Source organism: Heloderma suspectum, chromosome 4 (assembly GCF_057233095.1).
Source record: "Heloderma suspectum isolate Gila_16-S chromosome 4, 16-S_ref, whole genome shotgun sequence".
NCBI classification, from domain to species: domain Eukaryota; kingdom Metazoa; phylum Chordata; class Lepidosauria; order Squamata; family Helodermatidae; genus Heloderma; species Heloderma suspectum.
In genome coordinates this window covers 174,520,354-174,544,902 of record NC_139461.1, presented here as the reverse complement: position 1 = coordinate 174,544,902, position 24,549 = coordinate 174,520,354, and the positions used below count along the sequence as shown (strand labels likewise).

Genomic DNA, 24,549 nt, shown 5'->3' with positions numbered 1-24,549 from the left:
CTATTCCACTTTTCGTAATCATGGCATGGTGGAACTACTGGAAACCGTGGTGCTCAACTATTGTTCCTCTGATTTTGTGTATATCTTTCATCCATCATGTATATCTTTGCAACCATAAGAGCTAAAAACTTGCCTTAAAAAAAAAAAGTGAGGAAGCTGAATTCTATGACTATTGTATTCTGCTACAAGTTAAGTGGAGCAAAGAAAAAGCCACATATACAGTTCTGCTGGTCCTGAAATAACTGTGTTGCCTGCAAAACCTGGGTGTGCTGTTTATGCCTTGGTGTTCTCATGGACATGGGTAAATTCTGCAGGACAGGCATGAGATGGATTAAATGATTCTCAGAATCCTCAGCTAGAAGCTTCCATATTGTGCTAGCCAACCCCACAAGCTCTTTGAAAGCTATGGTAATTGGTGCTATGACTCCACTTTGCAAAACGATGAGATCAGTATTCAAACACGGGAGTTAGCCAGGGTTTTGTTTTTTTGCTGAGCCTTGCCTGCACAATGGATAATCAAAGGCTCTTTTCAGGTGTTGGCAGCTGTAGGATACCAGTCTGCAACTGAGATTTTTCTTCTTGGCTTTGAGATTAGCTAGAACCAGTCTATAAACACTGAGCATTCCTCAGTTGTGAATATCTGGATTACAACCTGGTCCCTTTTAGCCACAGGTCTTCCCCCTTTTGCCCAATTCCGTTAGCATCTACTTTACCCTTGCTTGTTCTTCCTGTCTGTATTAACATTTAGCATTTCTTTAAGGTATTTAAAGTGTTTGAAGGACTTAACAGACATTGCCTCAGTAACCCTTGCAACAGCCTTGTTAACAGTAAAAAGGTAAAGGTGTCCCCAACCAGTCGTGTCCGACTCTAGGGTGTGGTGCTCATCTCCTTGATTGCCTATGGTGAGTAAGAATTGATTCCAGGCAATCAGGCAGGGAAGCTTTACCAAAGCATGTTCTCTCTTCTTGTAGGCCACAAATGATGACAAAGCATGGCAAACAAGCTAAATTTGGCCTTTTTGATGCTCTGTAGTGCCATTTTTTCATTAAGATCTTAAACAGCTTTTTGGGGGGTGGGGGTGGCAAGGGCTGCTTGCATCCCACAGGACGTGTGTTGCCCACCTCTGATCTATACAATAGGCAAGTGGGCGCAGGCAGGCTAGCAAAAATGTTTGCTAGCAAGTAACCCCTGCTGATTCTTTTCTGCCCCACCAATTCACTTCTGCAAGCGGTGTATCCTGCCGACTGCATTGCACAAGCGGGACCCACCACTTTTTGCAAGGCAGATTTAGTGCTTTCTAAGGGAAGCCCCGAAACAAGTGGAAACACTCGTTTCTGGAAAGAGGTAAGTTGGCGGCGCTTCCTTATGTGACCTCAGCCAAGCTGCCTCTTTCCAGAAACAAGCGTTTCTGCTCATTTCAGGTTGCCCTGGAAGTACTAAATTGCTGTTGCACAAGTGATGGGGGGCCGCTTGTGCAATGGAATTGGCGGGTCGTAAGAGAATCGGCAGAGGTGTCAGCATCCCGTTGGATTCTGATCATGGAGTTTGAAACTCATGGAGTTTGTCTCATTTCAAAAGATGGTATAACGTACATTATGTAGTGTATTTGGTAGAAAGAAGGAGGCTGACCTAAGACCTGAGAGAGCTCTTTGTAAAACTGGCGCTAATATTTTTGAAAGCTGAGCGAGAGGAGTTTCTGAAGTGTATGTAGGTTTAGCAAGATTATGCGATCTGTTTGATTTGTTATCAGTCACTGCCCCCTTCCATTTGCTATAATGACGATGTTATTTTAATAAACACAGTTGGGAATACATGTCCTGTGAACAGACCCCAAACAAATGATGGATCTACACATTCAAAATACATGGTAGGAATGAGGTGGTAGAGTCCTGAGAGCTCGGGCTATCTCAGTTTGCAGGTGGAGCTTCACATTTTTTAACGCTTCCTTATGTGTAAAAAACAAATGGCTCTGTACAATTTTTTCAAAAACAGCATAGCAAAAGTTGGGCTAGAACCTTTTAACCTGATGTATTTTTGTTTTCTCGCAGGTTTTTAAAAAGTTGGACTGTTAAAAAATTATATTCTCCCCTGCCTTCTGATATGAAATGGGGCAGTCCACTGCTGCATATGTAGATCCTGCTACATAGCTAGATCCAGTCTAAATGACAAAGAGTGCTTAGCAAGAACATTTATTCGAAAATGTGCAAGGCTGGATTAACATAACAAGGCAAACGTTACTGCAGTGCATTATACGTGGGGCTGTCTTTGAAAACTGTCCAGGAACTCAGCTGGTCTAAAACACGGCAGCAAGATTGTTAACGGGAACTGACCAACGAGATCATATTATGCCAGTACTTTCCCAGCTGCACTGGCTGCCAGTCCCTTTCCGGGCCCAAGTCAAAATGCTGGTGTTACCATTCAAAGCCCTAAATGGCTTGAGGCCAGGTTATCTGAAGGATCGCCTCCTCCCATATGTGCCTGCCTGGACTCTAAGATCATCTTCAGGGGTCCTTCTCTGTGAACCTTTGCCAAAGAAAGTGAGGCAGGTGGCTACCAGGAAGAGGGCCTTTTCTGCTGTAGCACCCTGGCTGTGGCATGAGCTCCCTAGAGAGGTTTGCCTGGCGCCTCCATTGTACTCCTTTTGGCTTCAAATGAAGACCTTTTTATTTTCCCAGTGTTTTAGCATTTTAGCTTCCTAGTCTTTTAGCTCTGGTGTTTTAGCTGCTAGATTTTATTCTGGTTGTACTGTTATATTGTGGTTTTAAGCTTTCATATTTTATATTGTTTTATGCTGCACCTTGTGGTTTTAATTTCTGTGCACTGCCCAGAGAGCTTTGGCTATTGGGCAGTATAGAAATGAAATAAATAAACAAATAAACAGCAACATGAGGTTCTTTGGTGGGGTTTATTCAGAAGGATGCACTTTTAGTTCTGTAGTGTTCAAAACTAGGTATGGGAGTACACGCCCTCCCTATTTACACATTAGGAAAGTTTTGTTCTCAGAAGTTATAAGGATATCCCAGATTTCACTTTATTTCACATTAAATTGAGAAAGTATGTTACCCTGGGACTGTACAGCTGGACGTAGGAGGCACACTCTGGCCTCTGCCACTGGCCAGGAGACCAAGGGCTACTAAAAGGCTGCACTCTCTGCCTCCCAAGAAGAATGGCATGGCAAGGGGGAGTCCAGTCTGGTCCCATCCACTGGCTAGTGAAGGAGCAGCTGCTCCAAAGCTTGTTTTCCTCCTCGCTCCTCATTCCTTTTTCCTTTTCTATCATGTCTGTTGGATTGTGAGCCTGCAGGCTGGGATTTTCTTTATTGTTTAATATCTGTACACTGCTTAGAATGTTTTAGGTGCTTTATAACTGTTAACTAATAACAGTAATATGTAGTATTAGGAACAGAGGATGCAACAGGTGAAATACAGCTTTCTACTTCGCATTCCTATTTGAAACTTGGCTGGTGGTAGCAGATCATTTGTATCATCTGTGTATTGTTGTGTTGATCCAAACGTATGACTGCCTATCCATGAGCCCTTTGACAGATTAGTGCTTGCTAATTGTTGAGCTTCCCTGGGAGCTGCAGTGAAAAGCTGAGGTATAAATATTTTAAAATAAATTTCCTCATGGGTGTTTTACCAAAACACTACTGAATGGTATTCTGGAAGTGGTTCACTGACAATGCACATACCTGAAGCCTAATTTTCTGGGCAGGAAAATGCCTGATGGGGATACTTCCACTTCCCTGAGTGGTTTTTACAAGCTACAGCTTTCAAAGGGACCTAGCATACCTGGGTATGAAGGCAAATAGTGACATGCCGGACTTCAGAACTGCAGTTGAGAAACAGATTTTGTTTTTAAATTACAAGCATTTCTTCCTCACTCTCCCCTGTCAAATACTCTGTCAGAATATTTCTTCTTCCATACTAGTGCAAGAGTAGAGTTCCTAAGTGAATTTATCACCTTGGAAACCGTACATTAAAGGGTATTTTAAAAAAAGAAAAGAAAGAAAAAATGATGCTACAGTATTTATAAGTGATGTAATGAATCTGTTACCCTCTGTTAGATGTGCTTCCTGTTTATGGAGGAGGTTGCCTGCTTTCTTCTGCCTAGTCCAAAATTAGCTCATGAATGTGTTTAATTTTCCAGAACACTTCCTTGAAGGTGGACTAAGGGCACAAACCTATGCATGTTTAGACAGAAAACTCATACAACTCCCAGCATTCCCCAGCCAGCATGGCTGGCTGGGGAATGCTGGGAGTTATAGGATCTTTTCCTGTCTAAACGTGCTGACTGGGGAATGCTGGGAGTTGTGGGACTTTTTTCTGTCTAAACATGCAGGCTGTGGAATGCTGGGATTGCATTCCCCAGGATTGCACCCTAAGGACATTTCGTGTGTGTGGGAGTCCTGACCTTCTTAACGTTGGAGAAGTGTAAAGATCATCAAGGTCAGCTTCCCCAAGCTGGTACTCTCCAGATGTGTTGGACTCTGATCAACCTCACTCAGCATGGCTAGTGGTCAGGGAAGCTGGGAATTGTAGTCCAACACATCTGGAGGGCACCAGATTGGGGAAGGCTGACGTAGACCCAACTGCACCAATGCAGGATCTTTTGTAGCAGCATTTTGAATATGCAAGCTGTGGTGGGGTGCACCACAGCTTGTTATGTTGTGGAAACCCAGGCGTCGTGGGTTATTTGAAAGTTAAACAACCCTCAGATAACCTTAGAATATTCAGCTTGCGTATTCAAAATGGCGGCCATCACACGTCTTGGAGCCCCATGAGTGAATTATCCCATGGTGGCTTATTGTGACATGTGAACCAGCCCAGTCAAAACTGACTGATGACTGGGTAGGCTACCTAGAAAGAGAGATGAAATTACAATAGACGTTGGCGATCTCTCCTTCCCACCCATTGGCTTTGAGCACTCCATATATTTCTAGAACAAAAGGGCATAGAAAACTGCTTGACAGTCATTAAAACAAGTTTATTAGCAACTAAATAGATCCTTTGTGCTTAACTATATATTCTCAGATACAGAGCAGTGTGTTTAATATTTTAGAAAATTCTCAGTTATTATTGCCATTACAATTGCCTTAACTTGTTACTCTGTTATCTATTATTATAGTTAGTTTCTAGGAGGGATATTGTGCACGTGTGTGTGTGTGTGTGTGTGTGTGTGTGTGTGTGTAGAACGCACAGCATGGGCTCCTCCCACACATCCCTGGCAGCATAAGAATTAATGCGCTGCAGCGGCGCCCAGGGCACCAGCATAATGCAAAAGCAGCTTAGACTAGGAAGGAGCAGAAAAACAGAACTACTTCTAGCAACGCTGCCCCTTTAAAATGTTTTGCTCTTTTCTAGGTTTCTCATCACCCTCTTGAAAAAGGTGTCAGAATATGTCATAGTGTATCTCTCTGAGAGTATGTGTGTATGTTTAATAGTGAAATAAAGATGTTTCTTTCTCGTCAAGATCTTCAGCTTGCAATGACATGCTCTAGTTGTTTTCTTTTTAAAATGGGTTTCTAATTGTAGCAGAAATTGCACGCCCTGATGAATAAGAAGGAAGAAATGACTCGCCTTGTTTTTAAGTATTGGTTATGGGGAAGCTAAAAAGATACTGTTTGGTTTATATTAGGACTGTTTTGCTCTCAGTGCTGGAATTTTGCACTTGGAGAGGGGGTGCTTCTTTTCCCCCCAGTCTCACCAAAAGCAACTTTTATTTTAAAAAATAAATATTAAGGGGACTGCCGGAGATTATATGGCTTTTTTCTGTCTAAACATGGATACGATTGCACCCTTAGTTATTCTGTCCCTACCTAGGGAGGCCTGATTAGCCAATTCTTTGGTTGTGTTCTGGAAGTTAACAAAGAAGAGGTTCCATTTTTTGTAGGCTGTTCTTCTTTAGTTGATCAGACACTACTGACTATTCTAAACCATCTACTGTGAAGTTTTAGTCCTAATGAGTTTGCTTGCACTGTGGCATTTTTACTCTTGTGTGTTGAGGATCTATACACAAGAGGATCTTTATCTTTGTTAAAGATCTATCCCCCCCCCCCCCCGGATTTACTGTTCCCTAGGGAAAGGGAATGGCTGTTAAATCAGTTTAGAGGTGTTGTGTAGATATGACCTCTGTTTCAATCTTATGTGCTTCCTGTTGACACTTCTTTTCTCTCCATAATAACTGGGGGAAGGGGGGAAGCATTTTTAAAAAACATTATTCCTCCCGTCATCCTTCCCAGCCTACCTGAGTGATGGATTGACTATTAGGATGGGGGGAAGGGGGGGGGGAATGAGACATTTATGTTTGTGCTCTGGTGTGTTTTCTCTCCCTCTACTGCATGGACCACAATGCGGCACTTAAACTGGAAAGCCAGCAGGCACACAGTGTTCTTTTTGGTAGGAATTTGGGTAGTTTTCCTACAAGGATGAAAACTAGCAAAATAGACTGTTTTCATTCCCTTGACACCAGGCTCAAAGTAAATAAACAGCAAATAAGAAGCTCAAAATAGGGATATAAAAGGGGAAGAAAGTAGATGGAATTTTTTCATTAACCTTCTGGTTAGTTTACCAAGAATTATCTAGAGGTCTAAACACCGTGTTTGCTGAATACACAACTGTTGCAGTCAGCTGTTTTGTAGCCATGTTTGCCAGCCTAGAATGCCTTGGTTCTAGCAGCGCCTTTCTGTAGCACAAAATTCCAACCAGGTGTCTACATTTTAACTGTCAGCCATGACAGGTTGAAGAACAGTCTCTTCTGAAAATATGCTTTCCAGCTCCCTGTAGCCTGGGGATATTTCATTAAGGAGAGTGATGGTGATTTAACATATAAGTGAGGAACAGCACAGCCACTTGTATGGGTAGAAAAATGACTGGGTGCTGAAAGGAGGAAAAGCGTTTGTGCGTGTGTGTATACATATGCATACATATACTACCTTTCAACAAAAAAATCTCAAAGCAGTTTGAGACTGCCACACAAAGCAGTCTGGTCCCTAGACATTCGTCCATATTTTTCACGTGTATCTTTGCAATCACAAGGGCTAGAAACACTGATTTTTTAAAAGAAATAAGTTTTTCTCAAAGTGTTTTAATATTTTGGGGCTGAATTATTGTACCTAATTACTTGCATGCTTGATGTGTAGCTTACTTCAGTATTCCAGTTGACACCCTAAATAGGTCCTTGTGGAGGGACCCATCCTTGTGGGGTGCAGGTAGTGGAGAAAGGTGGCGAAATCAAGACATCACCCCCATTAGCAGCTTCAATGTGTCCTTATTCCTCCTTAATAATGAATAAGATTCAAGACCCTAAAAATGCTGTTAGATGTGTGAGCTCGAAAAAGCCTGCAAAGTGCAGCATTCTTTGCATCCTTCCCCCAGGGGGTTATCAGTCCAGCCTTGCTTGTCTGCATACCACCTGCAGTGAAAATACACAACTGGGAGGGGTGTGTGTGTCACCCTGGACATGTCATCCCTTCTAGCATTTTCACTTAACATCAGGAATGACCCCTGTGCATTCTGCCTGTCTGTGAAGAGACTATTTGTGTAGGCCTTGTGTTCATTCTGGGTAACCCGCTGAAATGGTTCCTGTAAGCTGTTTGCTTTCATTATGTCTCATCTAGTCAAGTAAGCAAGTCTTTCTCCTCAGTTTGGCAGTTTAACTGGGGTGGGGCTAACTCCATTGTCTCGGCAGAAACTCCTGCATTTATATGTCTGGTTTCCCATAGGATGAAATGAAGCAACACAGAAAGGTCTTTGTTTGTAAATTCAATATGTAAAGAAAAGAGCAGGGTTACCAGTGTAACAAACTTGAATTGGCTCATTTGTACTTTTGAATTACATTGCTACTGGCTAAATTGTTTTGTCATTCTCCCCAGTGTAAGAGAAAGTAGTCCGAAGTCCACAGAATTTGGCTTCAAGGTCTTTTTAAAAATGGCACAGGAGATGAGAGCATATACTAGTAAAATGGAGCTGGCTTTCTTGCAACCGAGATAGGGGTTCCTGGTTGTCACAGGAAATCACGCCGTCCCCAATCAAAACCTACATCAAGTGTGGGAAGCGGGTGGGGGAACGTTCACTGCCTAGAATCGTTGCCTTTTTTATGCTGAGAGCTGCTTGCATTTATGAGGGAATACTCATGTCTCAAATTTTGAAGAGAGGGGAGTACAAATGACCCATGTTCAGGCTTTCCAGTAATAAGCATGTATTAGACTAAGAGTATACCTTATCTCTACATCATGAGAAAGTCCGGGTTGGATGAATCACAGGTCAGAATTAAGATTGCCGGGAGAATTATCAACAACCTCAGATACGCAGACGATACCACCCTAATGGCAGAAAGTGAAGAGGATCTAAAGAGCCTCTTGTTGAGGGTGAAAATGGAGAGTGCAAAAGCTGGTTTGAAACTCAACATTAAAAAAACGAAGATCATGGCATCTGGCCCCATCACTTCCTGGCATATAGAAGGGGAAGAAATGGAAGCAGTGACAGATTTTATTTTCTTGGGCTCCAAGATCACCGCAGACGGTGACTGTAGCCATGAAATTAAAAGACGCTTGCTCCTTGGGAGGAAAGCTATGGCAAACCTAGACAGCATAGTAAGAAGCAGAGACATCACCTTGCTGACAAAGGTCCATATAATCAAAGCTATGGTTTTCCCAGTAGTAACGTATGGCTGTGAGAGCTGGACTATAAGGAAGGCTGAGCGCCAAAGAATCGATGCGTTCGAACTGTGGTGCTGGAGAAGACTCTTACGAGTCCCCTGGACTGCAAGGAGGTCAAATCAGTCAATCCTAAAGGAAATCCACCCTGACTGCTCATTAGAAGGACAGATGCTGAAACTGAAGCTCAAATATTTTGGCCACCTAATGCGAAAACTCACTGGAAGATTGAAGGCAAAAGGAGAAGGGGACGGCAGAAGATGAGATGGCTAGATAGCATCACCGATGCAATGAATATGAACTTGAGAACACTGCGGGAGAGAGCTGAGGTCAGGAAGGCCTGGTGTGCTATGGTCCATGGGGTCACGAAGAGTCGGGCATGACTTAACGACTGAACAACAACAATACCTTATCTCAGCTTTCTACCTGAGATAAGCTTTCAACTTCCTTGTTGTGGAAGTACTTTAATAATTTTTATACTTCCCCGGCCCCCTTCCTCAGTGAATTAGTAAGTCTTGGGCTTTTTCTGTCTAAACATACATAGAATTGGACCCTTTATGTACAATGTCCTCATTCTGCTCCCATTAAAAGAGTTACTTCACACATTCACTGCCATGCAGTGAAAGAATCCCAAATATGACCATGGCAAACGACCCCAAATCACTGCCAGAATTGCTGTTGGCTGTAATAATTTGGTTTACAGTATTGCTACATGTTTAGTGTAGTGTTGTTGTTTTAATTTAAGGAATGTTTATAGCATTCGTCAGATAGTATTACCTCTCTAAAGGGCTAACAAGATTTAAAACATTAAGCAATCATACACACATAAAACCAGCATAAAACAGTAGCAGCAGGAAAAAACCAAAGAAGCCAGATACATAAAGTATAAAACCTCACCATCTAAAAAGCCTGGGCAAATAAAAAGTTTTCAACGGGCATAGCAAAGACAGCCGGCGCAGTGCCAGGTGAGTCTCCCCAGGGAGAGTGTTTCAGAGACAGGGAGGATGCCACAACTGAGAAGGCAATGTGTGACCTCTGAAGGTTTCAAAAAATTGGAAAAGATCAGAGGCTGTTCTTGATTGGACCAGCCTTTTTTTTTTTTTTTTAGAATGATAGTAATGGCTTATTCCCAAATCCTTCTCCCCTTCTAAGACATACAATATTGCTCAGTAGTAGTTACAGGACAAGATATGTGTGTCAGCCTTCCGTCCAATAAAGCAGATGCTAAAAGGCTGCGCTATGAGTTTTAGAAAATGCTTCGTAGTGCCATATTCTTTGTATTCCCACCTCCCATGGCATATCTGTGGGTTATCAGTGCAGCCCACACAGGCTTTATAAAGCAAGATATGAATTTATATATGGAACCATTAAAAACAATAACTTTGACACTCTGTTTAGCTAAAACCCTAGCTGCCTTTTGTTCCAACTGATGTAGCCTTCTAATTTGTAACTTCTGGTAGTGTGAAAGCTTTCAAAACTGAACTTGGTCCAGTAAAGAATATTGCTAGAATCCTTTTAAGATGCTGCCTGATAGGACTGGCTCCAGGTTAGGAGAGGCCCTGGCAAACTGCCTTCTGGTGGGCACCTTCTCTTAAGAAGCACGGGCAGAGAACCTGTTGCCTGGCAGCACGTGCTTTTTGAAGATCTTTGACTAGAAGATGGTGAATGTAAGGGCTTCTCTACATGAGCAATTTATTGCACACTCATGATTGGGCACTCACGGAAGTGACATCCTCCAGGATGTCTCCTGCGCTTTCCCCCAATTATCCTGCTTTCAAAAAGATCAGAGATAAGCTGTACTACACCTTATTTGCGCACTTTCGGTGGTGTGTAATACTGGCGTGGTGCTCTAATTCAGGCACTAGATGGTGCTGTTTCATTGAATATATAGAGCATTGCTAAGAAAGGAAGCTTTCAATTCCACATCATGTGCTCGCTATCTAAAGGAGCCCATCGTAATCCTGCAAAGAAAACAGAAGCAGAAAGCCCCAGTTAAGTTGCGGGATTTTAGCCTGGTATAGAACTGCTCTCAGTAATCATTCTGCTTATTCTCTTTACTACTTTAGGGTAGCCACTGACCACAATGTTGACAACACAACAGGCATCCTGAGAGAGTGGCTGAAGAATGTACAAAAATTGTATCACTATGTGGAGTGGAGGCCAATGGATGATCCTCAGTAAGTATTGGAATGCTAAGCCTTCCCAGTAAAATTAAGTAACTGAGTGTAACAAATCTAAGTATATTCAAATGTTGACCACACACACGCACACTCCACACACACAAGCAGTTTGGGGGTGGAACACTCAGCTGACCCCTGCTGTTTGAACTTATTTGGGGGGATTCCCTGTGCTGCTTAATGGGTAGGGATGAAGCAGAGTAAGTCCCTCCAACTACTTGTCTCTTGGAAATATGCAGTAGAAGATATTGGGGGTGGGGGCACAGAGAAGTGGAGGGTTCTTTCTCCTTCTCTCTGCCCTGCCCTCTCCCTCACTATATTATTTTGTAGATCCACCGCTCACATAGAAGTAGGCTTGATGATGCTCAACGTAGGCTGCCTCCAAAAATGGTAATCCCATGTCAAATTGCCCCATAATGTTCAGTCAGATTTACCCATGTCATTTTTCTAGCCCTGCTCCCCATCATTGGCTGGCAGTATTGGAGAAATTTAGGGAAGCCGCAAGGGCAAGTCTTAAAACTAAATCTTACAGGGAGCGGAGGAGAACATGACATGGGGTTGCTGTTCTTCGCAGTGGCACTGCCACATCAAATATCACCTCTTGTTCTGCTCCCTGAGGCAAAATGTTCTTGCCCCGATTCATGATGTGCCACTTGCAGCCTCAGTGGCTCACTCCATGGAGCAGCAGTTTCTAGATATGTGGGCTCTCTGTTCTAGCCCTGGGAGCTCCTGACAGTGTAGCTAGTTCCTTGGTTTTAGTGGATGCCTTAGTTTAGTGCAAAGAAACACTGAGAGAGCATGTGTCCCTTGCAAGGTATTATGTCTATTGATTTACATCCAACTTCTGTATATAATGCAATGCCTATAAGTGTTTTGCTGAAATGGGCCTTCCAAATGTCTTTGTCTGACGTAGCAACAATCGATTGTATCATCATGTTCTACAGTAGTGATGATAATACTGTTAGTGTATCATAAGTGATAATGGAAAATAATTAGTAATGTGCATAGACCTAATCTCTGGGCCTTAATAAGAAGAACAATTTAAATCAGGGATACAGAACCTCAGGGCCAGATCTAGCTCTCATAAGTGTCACCTTCCTTTGTACTCTCCCTCTCCAATCAACACACTCCAGGAAAAACAGGTTCAGGCCAACTCTACTTTATGAGTAAAGGACTAGCTTCTTTACAAATGCAGAGTCTAGGAAACTCTCAGACTGCTTAGAAGCAGCTAATCCACACATCTACAAATATCAATAGAGGAGACAAAGTGGAAGTTAGAGAAGTTGCCAGCACTCTGGGCATGAACTTCACAGCCAGACTTGCTTTGCAGGGATGCCCCTCCCTTAGGGTGGCTCCCTCCTACGTTGGCTTCCACGAATGGCCAGCCTGGCGGACCGTCTGAGCCCTGCCTCTAAGGTTTCCTGCTTCGCTCTGCGATGGACTCTCACATCCCTCAAGTCATGCCCTTTGCCCTCCTCCTCCTCAGAAACTCGAGTTATCATGGTGGAGGAATGGAGGAGCCGTTCAGGCTAGGCCATCTGTGTGTCAAGGTCTTGGGAAGAAAGTCTCACTGTATCTGGGTTCACTAGGGAGGGTGCCTCCCCCTGTTCTTGCTGTTCCCATTCTGATTCTGAATCTGAGCTGCCAGACATCTCTACACACTCAAATTCATTCTTGACACTAAGGTTCTATTCCAGCCCTCCGGGGTTTCCGGCTCATCCCCTTTCTCCCAATCATTTGGTTGTTTCCTGGCTTTTGCACAGTTTCACCCCTAAAGTTTAGTTACTGGCAGTGAGAGCCTTAAGCTACAATATACTGGTATTTTTGGTTCCATCTGTTTTGCCTGCGTCCCCACCCACCACTTGAATGCGGCCCCCGAGAGTTCGTCAAAATGGAATTCAGCCCTTGTGCCGAAAGATGTTCAACACCCCTGATTTAAATGAAGGAAAAGACTAACAATGGCTGTGCATTACCTCCAAGGTCAGAGGCAGAGAAAGGTTGCCTCTCAGCACCAGTTTCTGAGGAAACTGCTATTGCGCTCATGTCCTGCTTTGGGTCTTCCCATTGGGGCATCTGGTTGGCCATTGTGGGAACAGAATGCTGGACTAGACAGGCCTTTGCTGTGATCCAGCATGGCTCTTCTTGTGATCTTAATTTCTTTAAGTCCACAGAAGAAACTACTCAAAGTAGCTGCAAAATTTGGCTGGTTAGACTTTCATGCCAAATTCTTGAGTCACCACAGAACACAACGTTCTTTTAGAATGCTGAGCCAAGTTGCTGAAATTGGATAGGATCTATGCTTGTGGAGAGGGGTGTGTGGGGCTTGCCACACTAGTCTTTTCTGCCTCCCAAAAAGTCATAGCAAAAAAACAAAAAGACCACCTAGGCCAGGTAAACTCCTACTTAGCAGGAATCTGTGTGGTGCTGTTTTTAAACAAACTTGCTGATTTACAGGTAGTGGTTGTGGTGGGATTGACCTGAAATGACTTACTGTGCAATCTTTATGTCTACTTAGAAGTAAGACCCACTGAGTTCAATGGGACTTAATCCAAGATAAGTATATAAAGGACTGCAGCCTGAAGTCTTGCTGCTTTAGCAACAAAAGGGGCTGAAAATTAGGGTAGCAAACTTTGGAGTTGCACCTAAGTCTTCCATTGGCATCAGAAAGAGTTTTATTTGCAGATGCAAATTTTCTTAATAAAACTGTTCAAACATATGATTCTTTTCCATTATGTACCAACCTGACAGCCAGTATTTCATTGGGCTAAGATCATGGGTGCAAACACAATTTTATTACATTTTTATTCTACCTTTCTTCCAGGGAATTCAGGATGGTGTATATTAGCCTTCCCAAAGCTGGTGCCCTCCACATGTTTTGAACTACAACTCCCATAATTCCCGACTATAGGCAGTGCTAGCTGGGACTGATGGGAGTTGAAGTCCAACACATCTGGAGGGTTACAAGTTGGGGAAGGCTGGTGTATTTCTTCCCCACCCTCGTTTTATCTTCTCAACAACCCTGCAAGTTATGTTAAGGTAAGATATAATGACTGGCCCGGAATCACCCAGTAAGCTTCATGGATGAATAAAGATCTGAACTCAGGTCTCCTTGTTCTGACCAGACTCGTTCTCGTATTAGATACCACTGGTTTGCAGTAGTGCAGGAGTGTGGAATCCCCAGGCCACGGGCCTAATCTGAGCTCCGCAATCTGGCCTGCAGAGCCTCTTGGCGTTCCTCCAGGGGGCAGAGCTTAGCCTCCAAGCCCAGTCCCAGAGGAATCCCCATTATCTCCAGTCTCAGATTGGAGATAACAGTGGGGATGCAGTGCTCCTCCCAGTACCGACTGAGTCACTTTCTCCATGCCTCTCCTAGCATGGAGAAAGGCTAAAATGGGCAATGGGATCAGTGGGCGTGGCCACACCCACTGGCATCATCTGGTCCATGGTGAGCCTGGTGGGAGACAATTCGCCCTCCCTGCCCTTATATAGTTCTGCATGGCTGCTGTAGTGCTGTGGACTACATATGTGGGCCAGTTGCGTGCATATCCTGTATGGTTGAGCAGCTATACTGCATCATATCCTGTTGGAGGGAAGAAGCTAGTAATTTCAGGGAGACAATGCTAAGCATATGATAGCAGTTGCCTTGCTAGATCAGACCAGGAAGCATCTAGCCCAGCATTCTGTTTCCAACCGCAGTCAGCCAGATGCCTCTGGAGATTCGTAAGTCATTATATCTCCCCTTAACATAGCTTGCAGGCCATGAAAGTGATGGTTATCCCCTGTTGTTTGTCCCAGCATCTGGTGTTCAGAGATATGCTGCTTCTGTATGTGGAGGTCCTTCCTTTTTTGTAAAGCTATAATTGCTCATAGATCTCTTTCCAGCACAACCCTATGAAACTCACTAATCCCCTTAAAAGCCATTTAAGCTAGCATGCCTGTCTCGGTATCCTTTTGCTAGTGAATTCAATAAACATTCCTTGTGTGAATGCTGTGTTAGACAAGCCTAAAGCTCCTGGCATGTGCGCGCGCACACAAATACACACCACACATATGTAAACAGACCCCTTTAATGCAAGGCACACACATTGGACAGGAAGTGCAGTGATGCTGCGTGTTCCACTAAATCCTAAGTACACCCTCCAGGAATAAATCTGAAAGTGTTTTCTTTGCTCAGAAGCTTCCTTCACATTTTCTACCCTTACATTTGGGGGCACTTGAGGTGACTAAGTATTTGCTCCCCCCCCCCTTTTATTTTTTTTAAATTAAAATACTGATATCAGAAAGGAAATGTTACTGGGAAATTCTTCAGGAACTACAACAACTAAAGCAAGAAGGTAGTAATTTTCCCCACCCCCCTTCCCCCCTTCATTTTCTAGGTTTTACCCCGAGGAAATTGGGCCCAAACATTGGCCAAACTCCAGGTTCACCCACGTGATGAAGCTGAGGCAGGCTGCTTTGAGAACTGCGAAGGAAAAGTGGTCTGACTACATCATGGTAAAAAAAAAAAAGGAAAGAGTTCTGGGCGGTTAGGCTTTCTCTCTTTTTCCTGCTTTACTCACTGGACATTTCAGAGAATCATTCTGTGTCTGGGCTTGTAAAGAAGGACATTGGAAAAGTAAAATCAGTTGTCTTGTGCTACATAAGTATCTCCCTCCCTCAGATGTGTGTGTAGCGCTTGACTTTTGGGGTATGTAAAGTTCTTTTTGACATTGGCTGACTATAGAACTCCTGTCTCCCATACTTGTTGCTGTAGCTACTCCTTCCTGGGAAAGGAGAGAGATTCCTACTTAACTTTGTTCCTTGACCTGAATTCCTGTAATCTCTCTCTACAGGTACCTGTGTGAGCAGGTACATGTGGATGGTGAGTAGATGATAGGACTTGCTTAGCTGCCTACACACCCAACACCAAAGCATTGCGTTGCTTCATTCACACATAACAAGTTCAACACACACCTCTTTTCCTTTGCCAGATATTCCTGGGTACTGTCAACACTTCAGTGACCTGGGGCAAAGCTTGACACATGGAAGGGCTCAAGAAGGAGCTCTAGGGCAGGGATGGAGAACCTGTGGCTCCATCAGGCCCAGACAGCATGATCAGTTGTCAGGGATTATAGGGGGTTGGAGTCCAACAGCAACTGGAGGGAAACAGGTTCCCCACTCCTTCTCTGAAGTAAGTTGCATACATGCTGTCACTGCAGCTGAAAATCACAGTACTGATTTACCCATGCCTCCCATTTATCCACTAATTTAAGCCTGCCTGAATGCCGCATCCCCTTGTATGGAAGCCCTTCTGTCTCTAGTGCAAGCTGTGAGATGTGTGGCTGTGATAAGTCACTGGTGAGGAAAATGAACCGTGCTCTTGTTCAGATACACTTCCCTATTACTACTTCAGCTGTCCCAGGTTGGGTCCTAGCAGACAAACCAGAGATCAAGTTCAGCTGTAGCTCAAGTTAAGCCTTTGCCCTCTATGGATTCCAGCTTGGACAACTTTGCTGGGCACACTGCAAAGCTAGAGGTGTCCACTCTTGTTTATGGGATCAACAAGTCCAGAGGCTTCTTTCCAATTCAGCGATGAGCACTCAGCTATATAGCATCACTTTTTGGTATGTGCAAACAAGTAGATACAAAGTTTACCAGTGTTTGTTGTTGGCTTTGGTACAGTGTACATTTTGGTTGAGCTTAACGCTGATGGATTTGTACTGGAAGTTCCTCACTTATTTTGTTTGTTTTGCTGTATATCGCAAGTGCGGGAATTTTGGAACATGGCTGCTGGTTACTATCAGAAATCTCTTCATGTTCCATTGGTAGATCCTAAAGCAGTGCTGTTTCATCTTTTTGAACCCAATGATCCTGGATTCATGCATTAAAAACCTTCTTAGGCAATTGTATACAGCTGTAAAGTTATAGCTTGTAACTTGAAGTCTGCAGCTAAAGAGCAGTGAATTAATAAAATTTGGGAGACTGTGAGTATGTATAAACTTACTTAGCAAGTGCAGCAAGCAAGGAATCCTAATGTGAAAAATGATATTATGACACCATGGTTTCCATTCATTTCTTATGCGGAGGCATTTCAAACTTTTGATAAAGTTCCAACAAAATACAGTTGCCTATATTTTTTCTGATTACTATACACAAACACACAAAATGGCATACACCTGCACATGCCCCTTTCATATGTTGTAAAACTTGCATTTTTAATTTCATTAGAAATTGAGCTCCTACTTATAATTATTTTATAATTAGTGAATTCCTTTGTTTCTTTAGTGATTGTGATTTATTATTATGCACGTTCTTCTTCTTTTTGTTGCCTTTATTTTGTTAACCTTGTTTCAAAAAGAAATAAAACTTCATGATAAAAAAGAGCTCAAGATAGCCAACACTCTTGATCCAGTCTTGCTTATGGGCCATTTAGACACCACCACCCTCCAGATCCCATCAGTGAAAGCCTTGTATGTTTTCTTTTTCAAAAATTCCCTCTTTCTAGTTCATAGATGCTGACAATTTTCTGACAAACCCAGAAGTGCTGAATCTGATGATGGTGGAGAATAAGACCATTGTGGCACCAATGCTTGAATCTCGTGCACTCTACTCTAACTTCTGGTGTGGAATGACACCTCAGGCAAGTCTTGCTGCTGTATTCCTTATTTATACAGCACCCTTTATGTACATGGCTCTTTATACATGAGCAAATAAAAATGGACAGGTTCCTTCCCCTAGGAAACCTACAATTTAATGTTTGAAGGTGAGGAGATGGGAAAGGCAAGGGTATGAGGGATGAATAAGCTGTGCATCATAAGAATACAAGAAAAGTCCTTCTGGATCAGACCAAAGGCCTACTTGAGCCAGCATTCTGTTCCCACAGAGGCCAAACAGATGCCCCAGTGGGAAGCCCAGAAGCAGGACATGAGCACAATAGTACACTCGTATTCATGTTTCCCATCAACTGGTGCCGAGAGGCGTATTGCCTATAATACCGAAGGTAATGGGGCTGTTCACACAACACGACAGCCCACTGTAGTCTGTGACACATGTGGGGTGTACGTGACTGCCATTTTGAATATGGAACCCCTAGTCAGGGGTTGTTGTGTCATGCGAAACCGGCGGGCTTGGGTTCTGCAAGGGTTAAACAACCCTTGCATAACCCATGGTCTGTTGTTTAACTCTCATGTAACCCACGCTCACTGGTTTGCATGACACAACCCCTGAACAGGGGTTGCATATGCAGCCTGGCACCTGCGGGCACTGTGGCTTGTCGGGGGTTAAATAATCCACGATGAGACATAGTGTATTGTCCAAATCTGGTCAATATATAGCCATTGTGACAAGTAGCCATTGATAGCGTTATCCTATATGAATTTATTTATTTATTTATTTATTTATTTCATCTCTATACTGCCCAATAGCCGAAGCTCTCTGGGCGGTTCACAAAAATTAAAACCAAACAACACACAATAAAACAATTTAAAATATATAGAACATTAAAACCACAATATAACAATACAACCACAATAAAACCTAGCAGCAGTGCAAGAGTTTAAAATACAGATTTAAAACAGCAGAGATAAAAATTTAGAAAGCTAAAATGCTAAAATGCCTGGGAAAATAAAAAGGTCTTCACCTGGCGCTGAAAGGAATACAATGTAGGCGCCAGGTGAACCTCACTAGGGAGCTCATTCCAGAGCCGGGGTGCCACAGCAGAAAAAGCCCTCCTCCTAGTATCCACCCGCCCCACTTCCTTTGGCAGGGGCTCACGGAGAAGGGCCGCTGATGATGATCTTAAGGTCTGGGCAGGCACATATGGGAGGAGGCGATCCTTCAGGTAACCTGGCCCCAAGCCGTTAAGGGCTTTGAATGTTAACACCAGCACTTTGAATCGGGCCCGGAAATGGACTGGCAGCCAGTGCAGCTGGAAAAGTACTGGCATAATATGAGCTCGCAGGCCAGTCCCTGTTAACAATCTTGCTGCCCTATTTTGGACCAGCTGAAGTTTCCGGACCGTTTTCAAAGACAGCCCCACGTATAACGCATTGCAGTAATCCAGACGAGAAGTTATCAGAGCATGGATAACTGTAGCTAGGCTATCTCTGTCCAGATAAGGGCATAGTTGGTATACCAGCCTAAGCTGATAAAAAGTGCTCTGTGCCACTGAGTTCACCTGTGCCTCAAGTGACAGTTCTGGATCCAAGAGCACCCCCAAACTACGAACCTGATCCTTTAGGGGGAGTGCAACCCCCTCCAAAACAGGTTGAATATCACCTAGCCGGGCAGACGAACCACCCACTAACAGTACCTCCGTCTTGTCTGGATTGAGTTTCAGTTTATTAACCCTCATCTAGTCCATTACCGTGCCCAGGCACTGATTCAGAACAGCCACTGCCTCACCTGGTTTTGATGAGAAAGAGAGGTAGAGCTAGAATTTGTCTAGTATCCTTTTAAAGCCATCTACGTTGGTGACCATCACTACATCCTGTGGTAGTGAATTCCACTGTTTAACTATGCACTGTGTGAAGAAGTACTTCTTCCTGTCTGTCTGTCCTGAATCGCCCCCCATTCAGCTTCACTGGATGACCCCCAGTTCCTACTATTATGAGAGAGGGAGAAAAACGCCTCCCTATCCATTTTCTCTACACCATGCATAATTTTATACACCTCTATCATGTCCTCCCTTACTTGTCTTTTTTCTTAGATAAAAAACCACAAACTTTAAAAAAAAAACAATTTTAGGCTTCGCATGTCACGGTAACCTGGACAATAACCCGCATGCTGCTCAGTCGCTCCTGCTGCAAATGGGAGTGGCCTTCCATCTGTGGACCTTCTGTCTGTGGTTTGTTTATCACGCCATGTGAACTGGGAACTCTGGCTTGTTTATCCCCAGACAAGCCAGGGTCATAAGCCAAAAACAAATCTTGGCTTATGACTGTGGCTTGTCTAAAAAGGGGCAAGCCAAGGTTTGCTATTCACATGTCACAATAAAGAAACCTTGGACAGATGGTCCGTGGTTTGTTTAGCTGCTCCCACTTGCAGGAGAAGCCAAGTGGGACTGATTGAGCAGCATGCACTAGCAGGTGGTCTTGGTTACAGTACGAGTTCTGGCTTACTGAAATATTTGCCTTTCCTTATAGGGGAGTTGCTCCAACCCCTTGATGTGCTCTGCCACTGGTCTCAACAAGACAGGGAGGTGTTAAGGGCCAAAAATCCCTTGCAATGATTTGTTGAAAATCCCTTCCAGCCTCCAAATCTTTGATGGACACTGTCTATATGTTCTTATCTCTCATGAGGGCTAGAAATCCCCATTTTTATAAATGGCAAATTTGGATGCTCAGCCATTCAAGGGAAGCCTTCCATACCGTGCTGAGAATCATTTGGTGCAATTCCTTTTAGAACCATTCAGCAGTATACGTGCAATCCCTTTATGGCACGAGGTTATACCAAAATTAACCTGGTTATCAATATTTTGGTGGGGAAGTGTAGCCCCTGAAGGAAAGAATCTCTGAAGGGCGTTACGGACTTCCTTGTTAAGATGAAACTTAACCATTTTTCCCCCGGCTACTCCTCCAGTGTTTGTATTGCACTTCCAGACCAGTGATTTCATTCTGCTCTTCACGACTTTTCCCTTCAGGGGAATTAACTGCTGGCGCACAGGCTAAAATCAGTGTGCAGCTGGAGCAGAAGTGTTGCAGCAGTTCTGTGGAACAGGAGCTCCCCCAAACTCCTTGCTGTTCAGCATGGGGTTCACCAGTTAGCTTTGCTTGCAGACATTTCTGGGTTTGTATTTCTGACAAGCAGGAACAGTTGCCAGCAAATCCCCACTGTAAAGTTGGTAGCCAAGAAAATGAAGGCAACAAAGAGGGTGCACACCTTTCTTCTCTGTCAGAAAACTCCAGTTCAGCTATTTTAGTGACTCAGTGTCTGGAATTATCTTCCAATCTGCCTCCGTCTGTGTCATGCTGTTCTCACATCTCAGCAGTGAGCTGGAAAGTTGTGTTTTTCAGGGTGGATTCCTAGGCAATTGTTTCCATCACTGAAAGTGCTGGTAACATAGTTTGGACACGATATTTGCTAGTGCATGTCAAGTAGAGTTGCCCAGGGTGACAGAATATTTACCGGGCATGAGGCTAGGCAGTGATTTAGGTCCCCTTGCCTTATCCAAATAGCCCAAAGAGAGCTCCTAGGGAGCTGAAAAAGACATTTAGAGCTGCTTCATCTGTGGTATTCCTTCCTAAGAAAAAGAAGAAGAATTCAGATTCCCTTTATCTTGTGGAAAGCACACCGCAAGGTGGGCCCATGTCTCAGAAGCCAGTGGCACAAAGGAATTTGGGTTGCCCAATTTGTTTTAAGCGTGCTCTTTGATTGTTCAGAATTCCCCCTCAAAGTTTTTGTTCAGCCTGATGGTGGACCATAGGGAAAATACTTACTGTACTAGAATTTTGTGTCATTTTGCTCTTTCTGGATGGGATCAAGATGGGTGCCTTTTGCAAATGAACAAGCTTTTGCTCTCTTGAATGGGAGCAGAAGATGGAAACAAGCTTGCAAAGAGGTTTCTGGCTAGCAGGAACAGCGGATTGATACGTCAAATAAATAAGAGGTGCAAGGTTTTTGGTAGAGGATCTGATCCCTGGATCCAGCATCAAACAGCCCTACAGAACAGGTACCTCAAATGAGTGTTGCTTCTATTCTAATTAATTAAATTTATTTATTTCAGGAATGTATGCTTCATCCAAAAACTGACTCTCATTGTAATAAGATGTGTACTCGCCTAATTCCAGGGCTACTACAAGAGAACACCAGATTATGCCCTGATCAGGGAATGGAAGAGGACTGGTTGCTTTGCAGTCCCAATGGTTCACTCCACATTCCTGATTGACCTGAGAAAAGAGGCATCGGATAAACTGATGTTTTATCCCCCACATCAGGACTATACCTGGACCTTTGATGATATAATTGTCTTTGCCTTCTCAAGTCGCCAGGCAGGTAGGAAACTATGGGATAACAACTTTTTAAATAATGTCATGGGTCCAGGGAGTTTTTGGATGACCCACAAGATTCTTATTCTTAGGGGGTACTTTTAAAAATGCAAAAGTGTAGGACTAAGCCAATCTTACACTGGACCATGCAGTGTCCAGCCTATCTTTTCACATGCTGCAGCTGGCTGGTCTCATTTAAAAAAAATAATTTTTTTCCCAACATAAATAACAACAAAACCTTCAGTACAGAGCGATTGGCCAAACACACAAAAGGTACATTATTGTAGAAGAAAGGACAGATTACAGAACAGAGTAGGGGACCACAGCAGTTTACCCCAATAGATCTTTCCTCAAGCAGCTATGAGTGGGTGGAGGAATTAGGTCCAGTTTATTTTGTGCTGCATATTCAATGAATGAAAACCAGACAGTATAAAAATTATCTGCTTGTGCCGTACATTGGCCCCGGATATGCTTTGTAAGCTTTTTCATTAAAAGCAGCATCCCAAAGTTTCAACATCCAGCTGCATAAGGATGGTCCTTGCTCTGCTTTACATTTCACTGCCAGTTCTATGCACGCAACTACCAACATAAAAGCTTGCAATTCCCTGTGCCTGAGACCTTTGTTCCTTCTTTCATAAATTATGAGCAAACCAATTGCTCTTCTCTGCTTTGTGATTTCCCCGGCCTTCTTAAAGACTTGATTCCAGAAAGCCTGTGAGGTCCTACAACCCTGCCACTAACTCCTGACTTTGAATTATATATATAAGATAAGATCCTTTGGGGTATCAAATACAGTAGATTTCAGTTTTGAATTGTTAAGCATGATCATAACTAGTCAGTGCAAGTTATGTTATCTGTAACCAAAGGAACAAACACCATAGAATAATAGAATCATAGAACAGTAGGGTTGGAAGGGGCCTACAAGACAATCGAGTCCAACCCCCTGCTCAATGCAGGAATCCAAGACAGATGGCTGCCCAGTCTCATCTTGAATGCCTCCAGTGTGGGAGAGCCCACCACCTCCCTTGGTCATTGGTTCCATTGTCGTATTGCTCTAACAGTCAGGAAGTCTTTCCTGATGTTCAGCCTGAATCTGGCTTCCTGTAGCTTGAGCCCCTTATTCCGTGTCCTGCCCTCTGGAATGATCGAGAAGAGATCCTGGCCTTCCTCTCTGTGGCAACATTTCAAGTACTTGAAGAGCACTATCATATCTCCCCTCAGTCTTCTCTTCTCAGGGCTAAACATGCCCAGTTCTTTCAGTCTCTCCTCATAGGGCTTTGTTTCCAGTCCCCTGATCATCTTCGCTGCCCTCCTCTGAACTCTCTCCAGCTTGTCTGCATCCTTCTTAAAGTGTGGTGCCCAGAACTGGACACAGTACATATTTGCTTTTAAATCAGTGTAAAAGAGGCTATACTGAAGTAGCACATTAGGAAGAGGTCTGTGCTAAACCTTTGTCCCTAATGTCTTAATTTATTATATGCAGGGAAGTATTTAAAAATGGTTTTAAATGAATACAGCAGGTGGTTGGGGAGCCCTTAACAATATGTACTAAGTAACACACTAAAGGCGCAATCCTATGGCCGCTAGTCAGCAGCTAGATGGTCATAGGATAGGCCAGGAGCCCACTCCGAGGTTGGTTCCCTGAGAACCAACCTTTACCCTCTCCTGCTCTGCCTCGCAGGCAGCTCAGAATGGCCCCGCTCTCCGTGATGAGAAGAGGGGTGCAGAGCGGCAAAAACGGAGCGTTGCTGGGGTTGTGCTGGGGTGGGGAAGTCGGAAATCTGGTACAACACATCCAACATGTTCTCTGGCCGCCGCTTCCCCCGCTACACTTTCCCGCGCCTAGACAGCCGATTTCGGCTGCAAATGCAGGGTGGCTGAGGCGCGGAGGGGACAATCCCCTCTGCGCTTCTCCTGCCTTGCATTGGATAGGTGGTTGCCTCCGAGTTGGGAGGTGGCCGCCTATCCCAGTAGGATTACTCCCTAAGTAATAGAGATTCTTGCACTACGTTAGACACACGTGTAAGGAGCTCCGCTAGTAATCCTATTTGCCTTTGTAAAATGTTGGAAGGCTGTTTGTATAAGACTGGGCAACAAATAGAGTTGCAGAATTAGATCTTAGTGAATGTATATGTTGTTAGGTTTATAAAGCACCTAAAATGTAATACATGCAAAAAAAGGCAGGCCCTGAACACAGGCCTACAGTGTGAAAGAGACAACACAAATGGCAAAGGGGTAAGGAGGGGAAAGGAAAGTGCATAAAGAGGAGATGGTGGTGGTGGTGGTGGTGGTGGTGATGATGACGATGATGGTGATGATGATTATATTAATGATACTAAGAATGATGAAAACTTTAATTGCCTTTGGAGCAATTGCTTTGAAATGATCACAAAAACGTTTTTACAAAGGAAAGCGGGACTGATCTGAGACTGGAGAATGAAGAAGCCAGATGTATGAATAGTTGATTAAATCATTGCCAGATCCGTTAATTTCTGGATATCTTTTCATCCATTTCCCGTAATGACACCTGACAGTCCAACTGTGATCTGGCAAGAATTGCAATCAGCTGGTTGGCATAGAGAGTGGAGTTCATAAAGGGGTAGATGCACAGCAATCCTTTCTATAGACAATCCTGCACTACTAAAAATACTGGGGTGGAGAGGGGGTGTTCTCCTATTTATAATCTGGGACACTGTCTCAGCACATTATGTCTGCTTGGAGCTTAATTTTCAGGTTTTGAGTTTAGATTCCC

The 24,549-nt window shown here is 43.7% G+C and overlaps 1 protein-coding gene across 1 annotated transcript in view; it reads left to right on the top strand.

Annotated features, from left to right (window-relative positions):
• COLGALT2 (collagen beta(1-O)galactosyltransferase 2) overlaps positions 1-24,549 on the top strand; it is a 76,614-nt gene that overhangs the window by 29,912 nt on the left and 22,153 nt on the right. The window contains exons 3-6 of the mRNA XM_084851358.1: positions 10,723-10,833; positions 15,210-15,327; positions 17,318-17,452; positions 21,600-21,804. Of these exons, the coding sequence (XP_084707484.1) occupies positions 10,723-10,833; positions 15,210-15,327; positions 17,318-17,452; positions 21,600-21,804 (569 nt within the window). The remainder of the gene's footprint in view (positions 1-10,722; positions 10,834-15,209; positions 15,328-17,317; positions 17,453-21,599; positions 21,805-24,549) is intronic.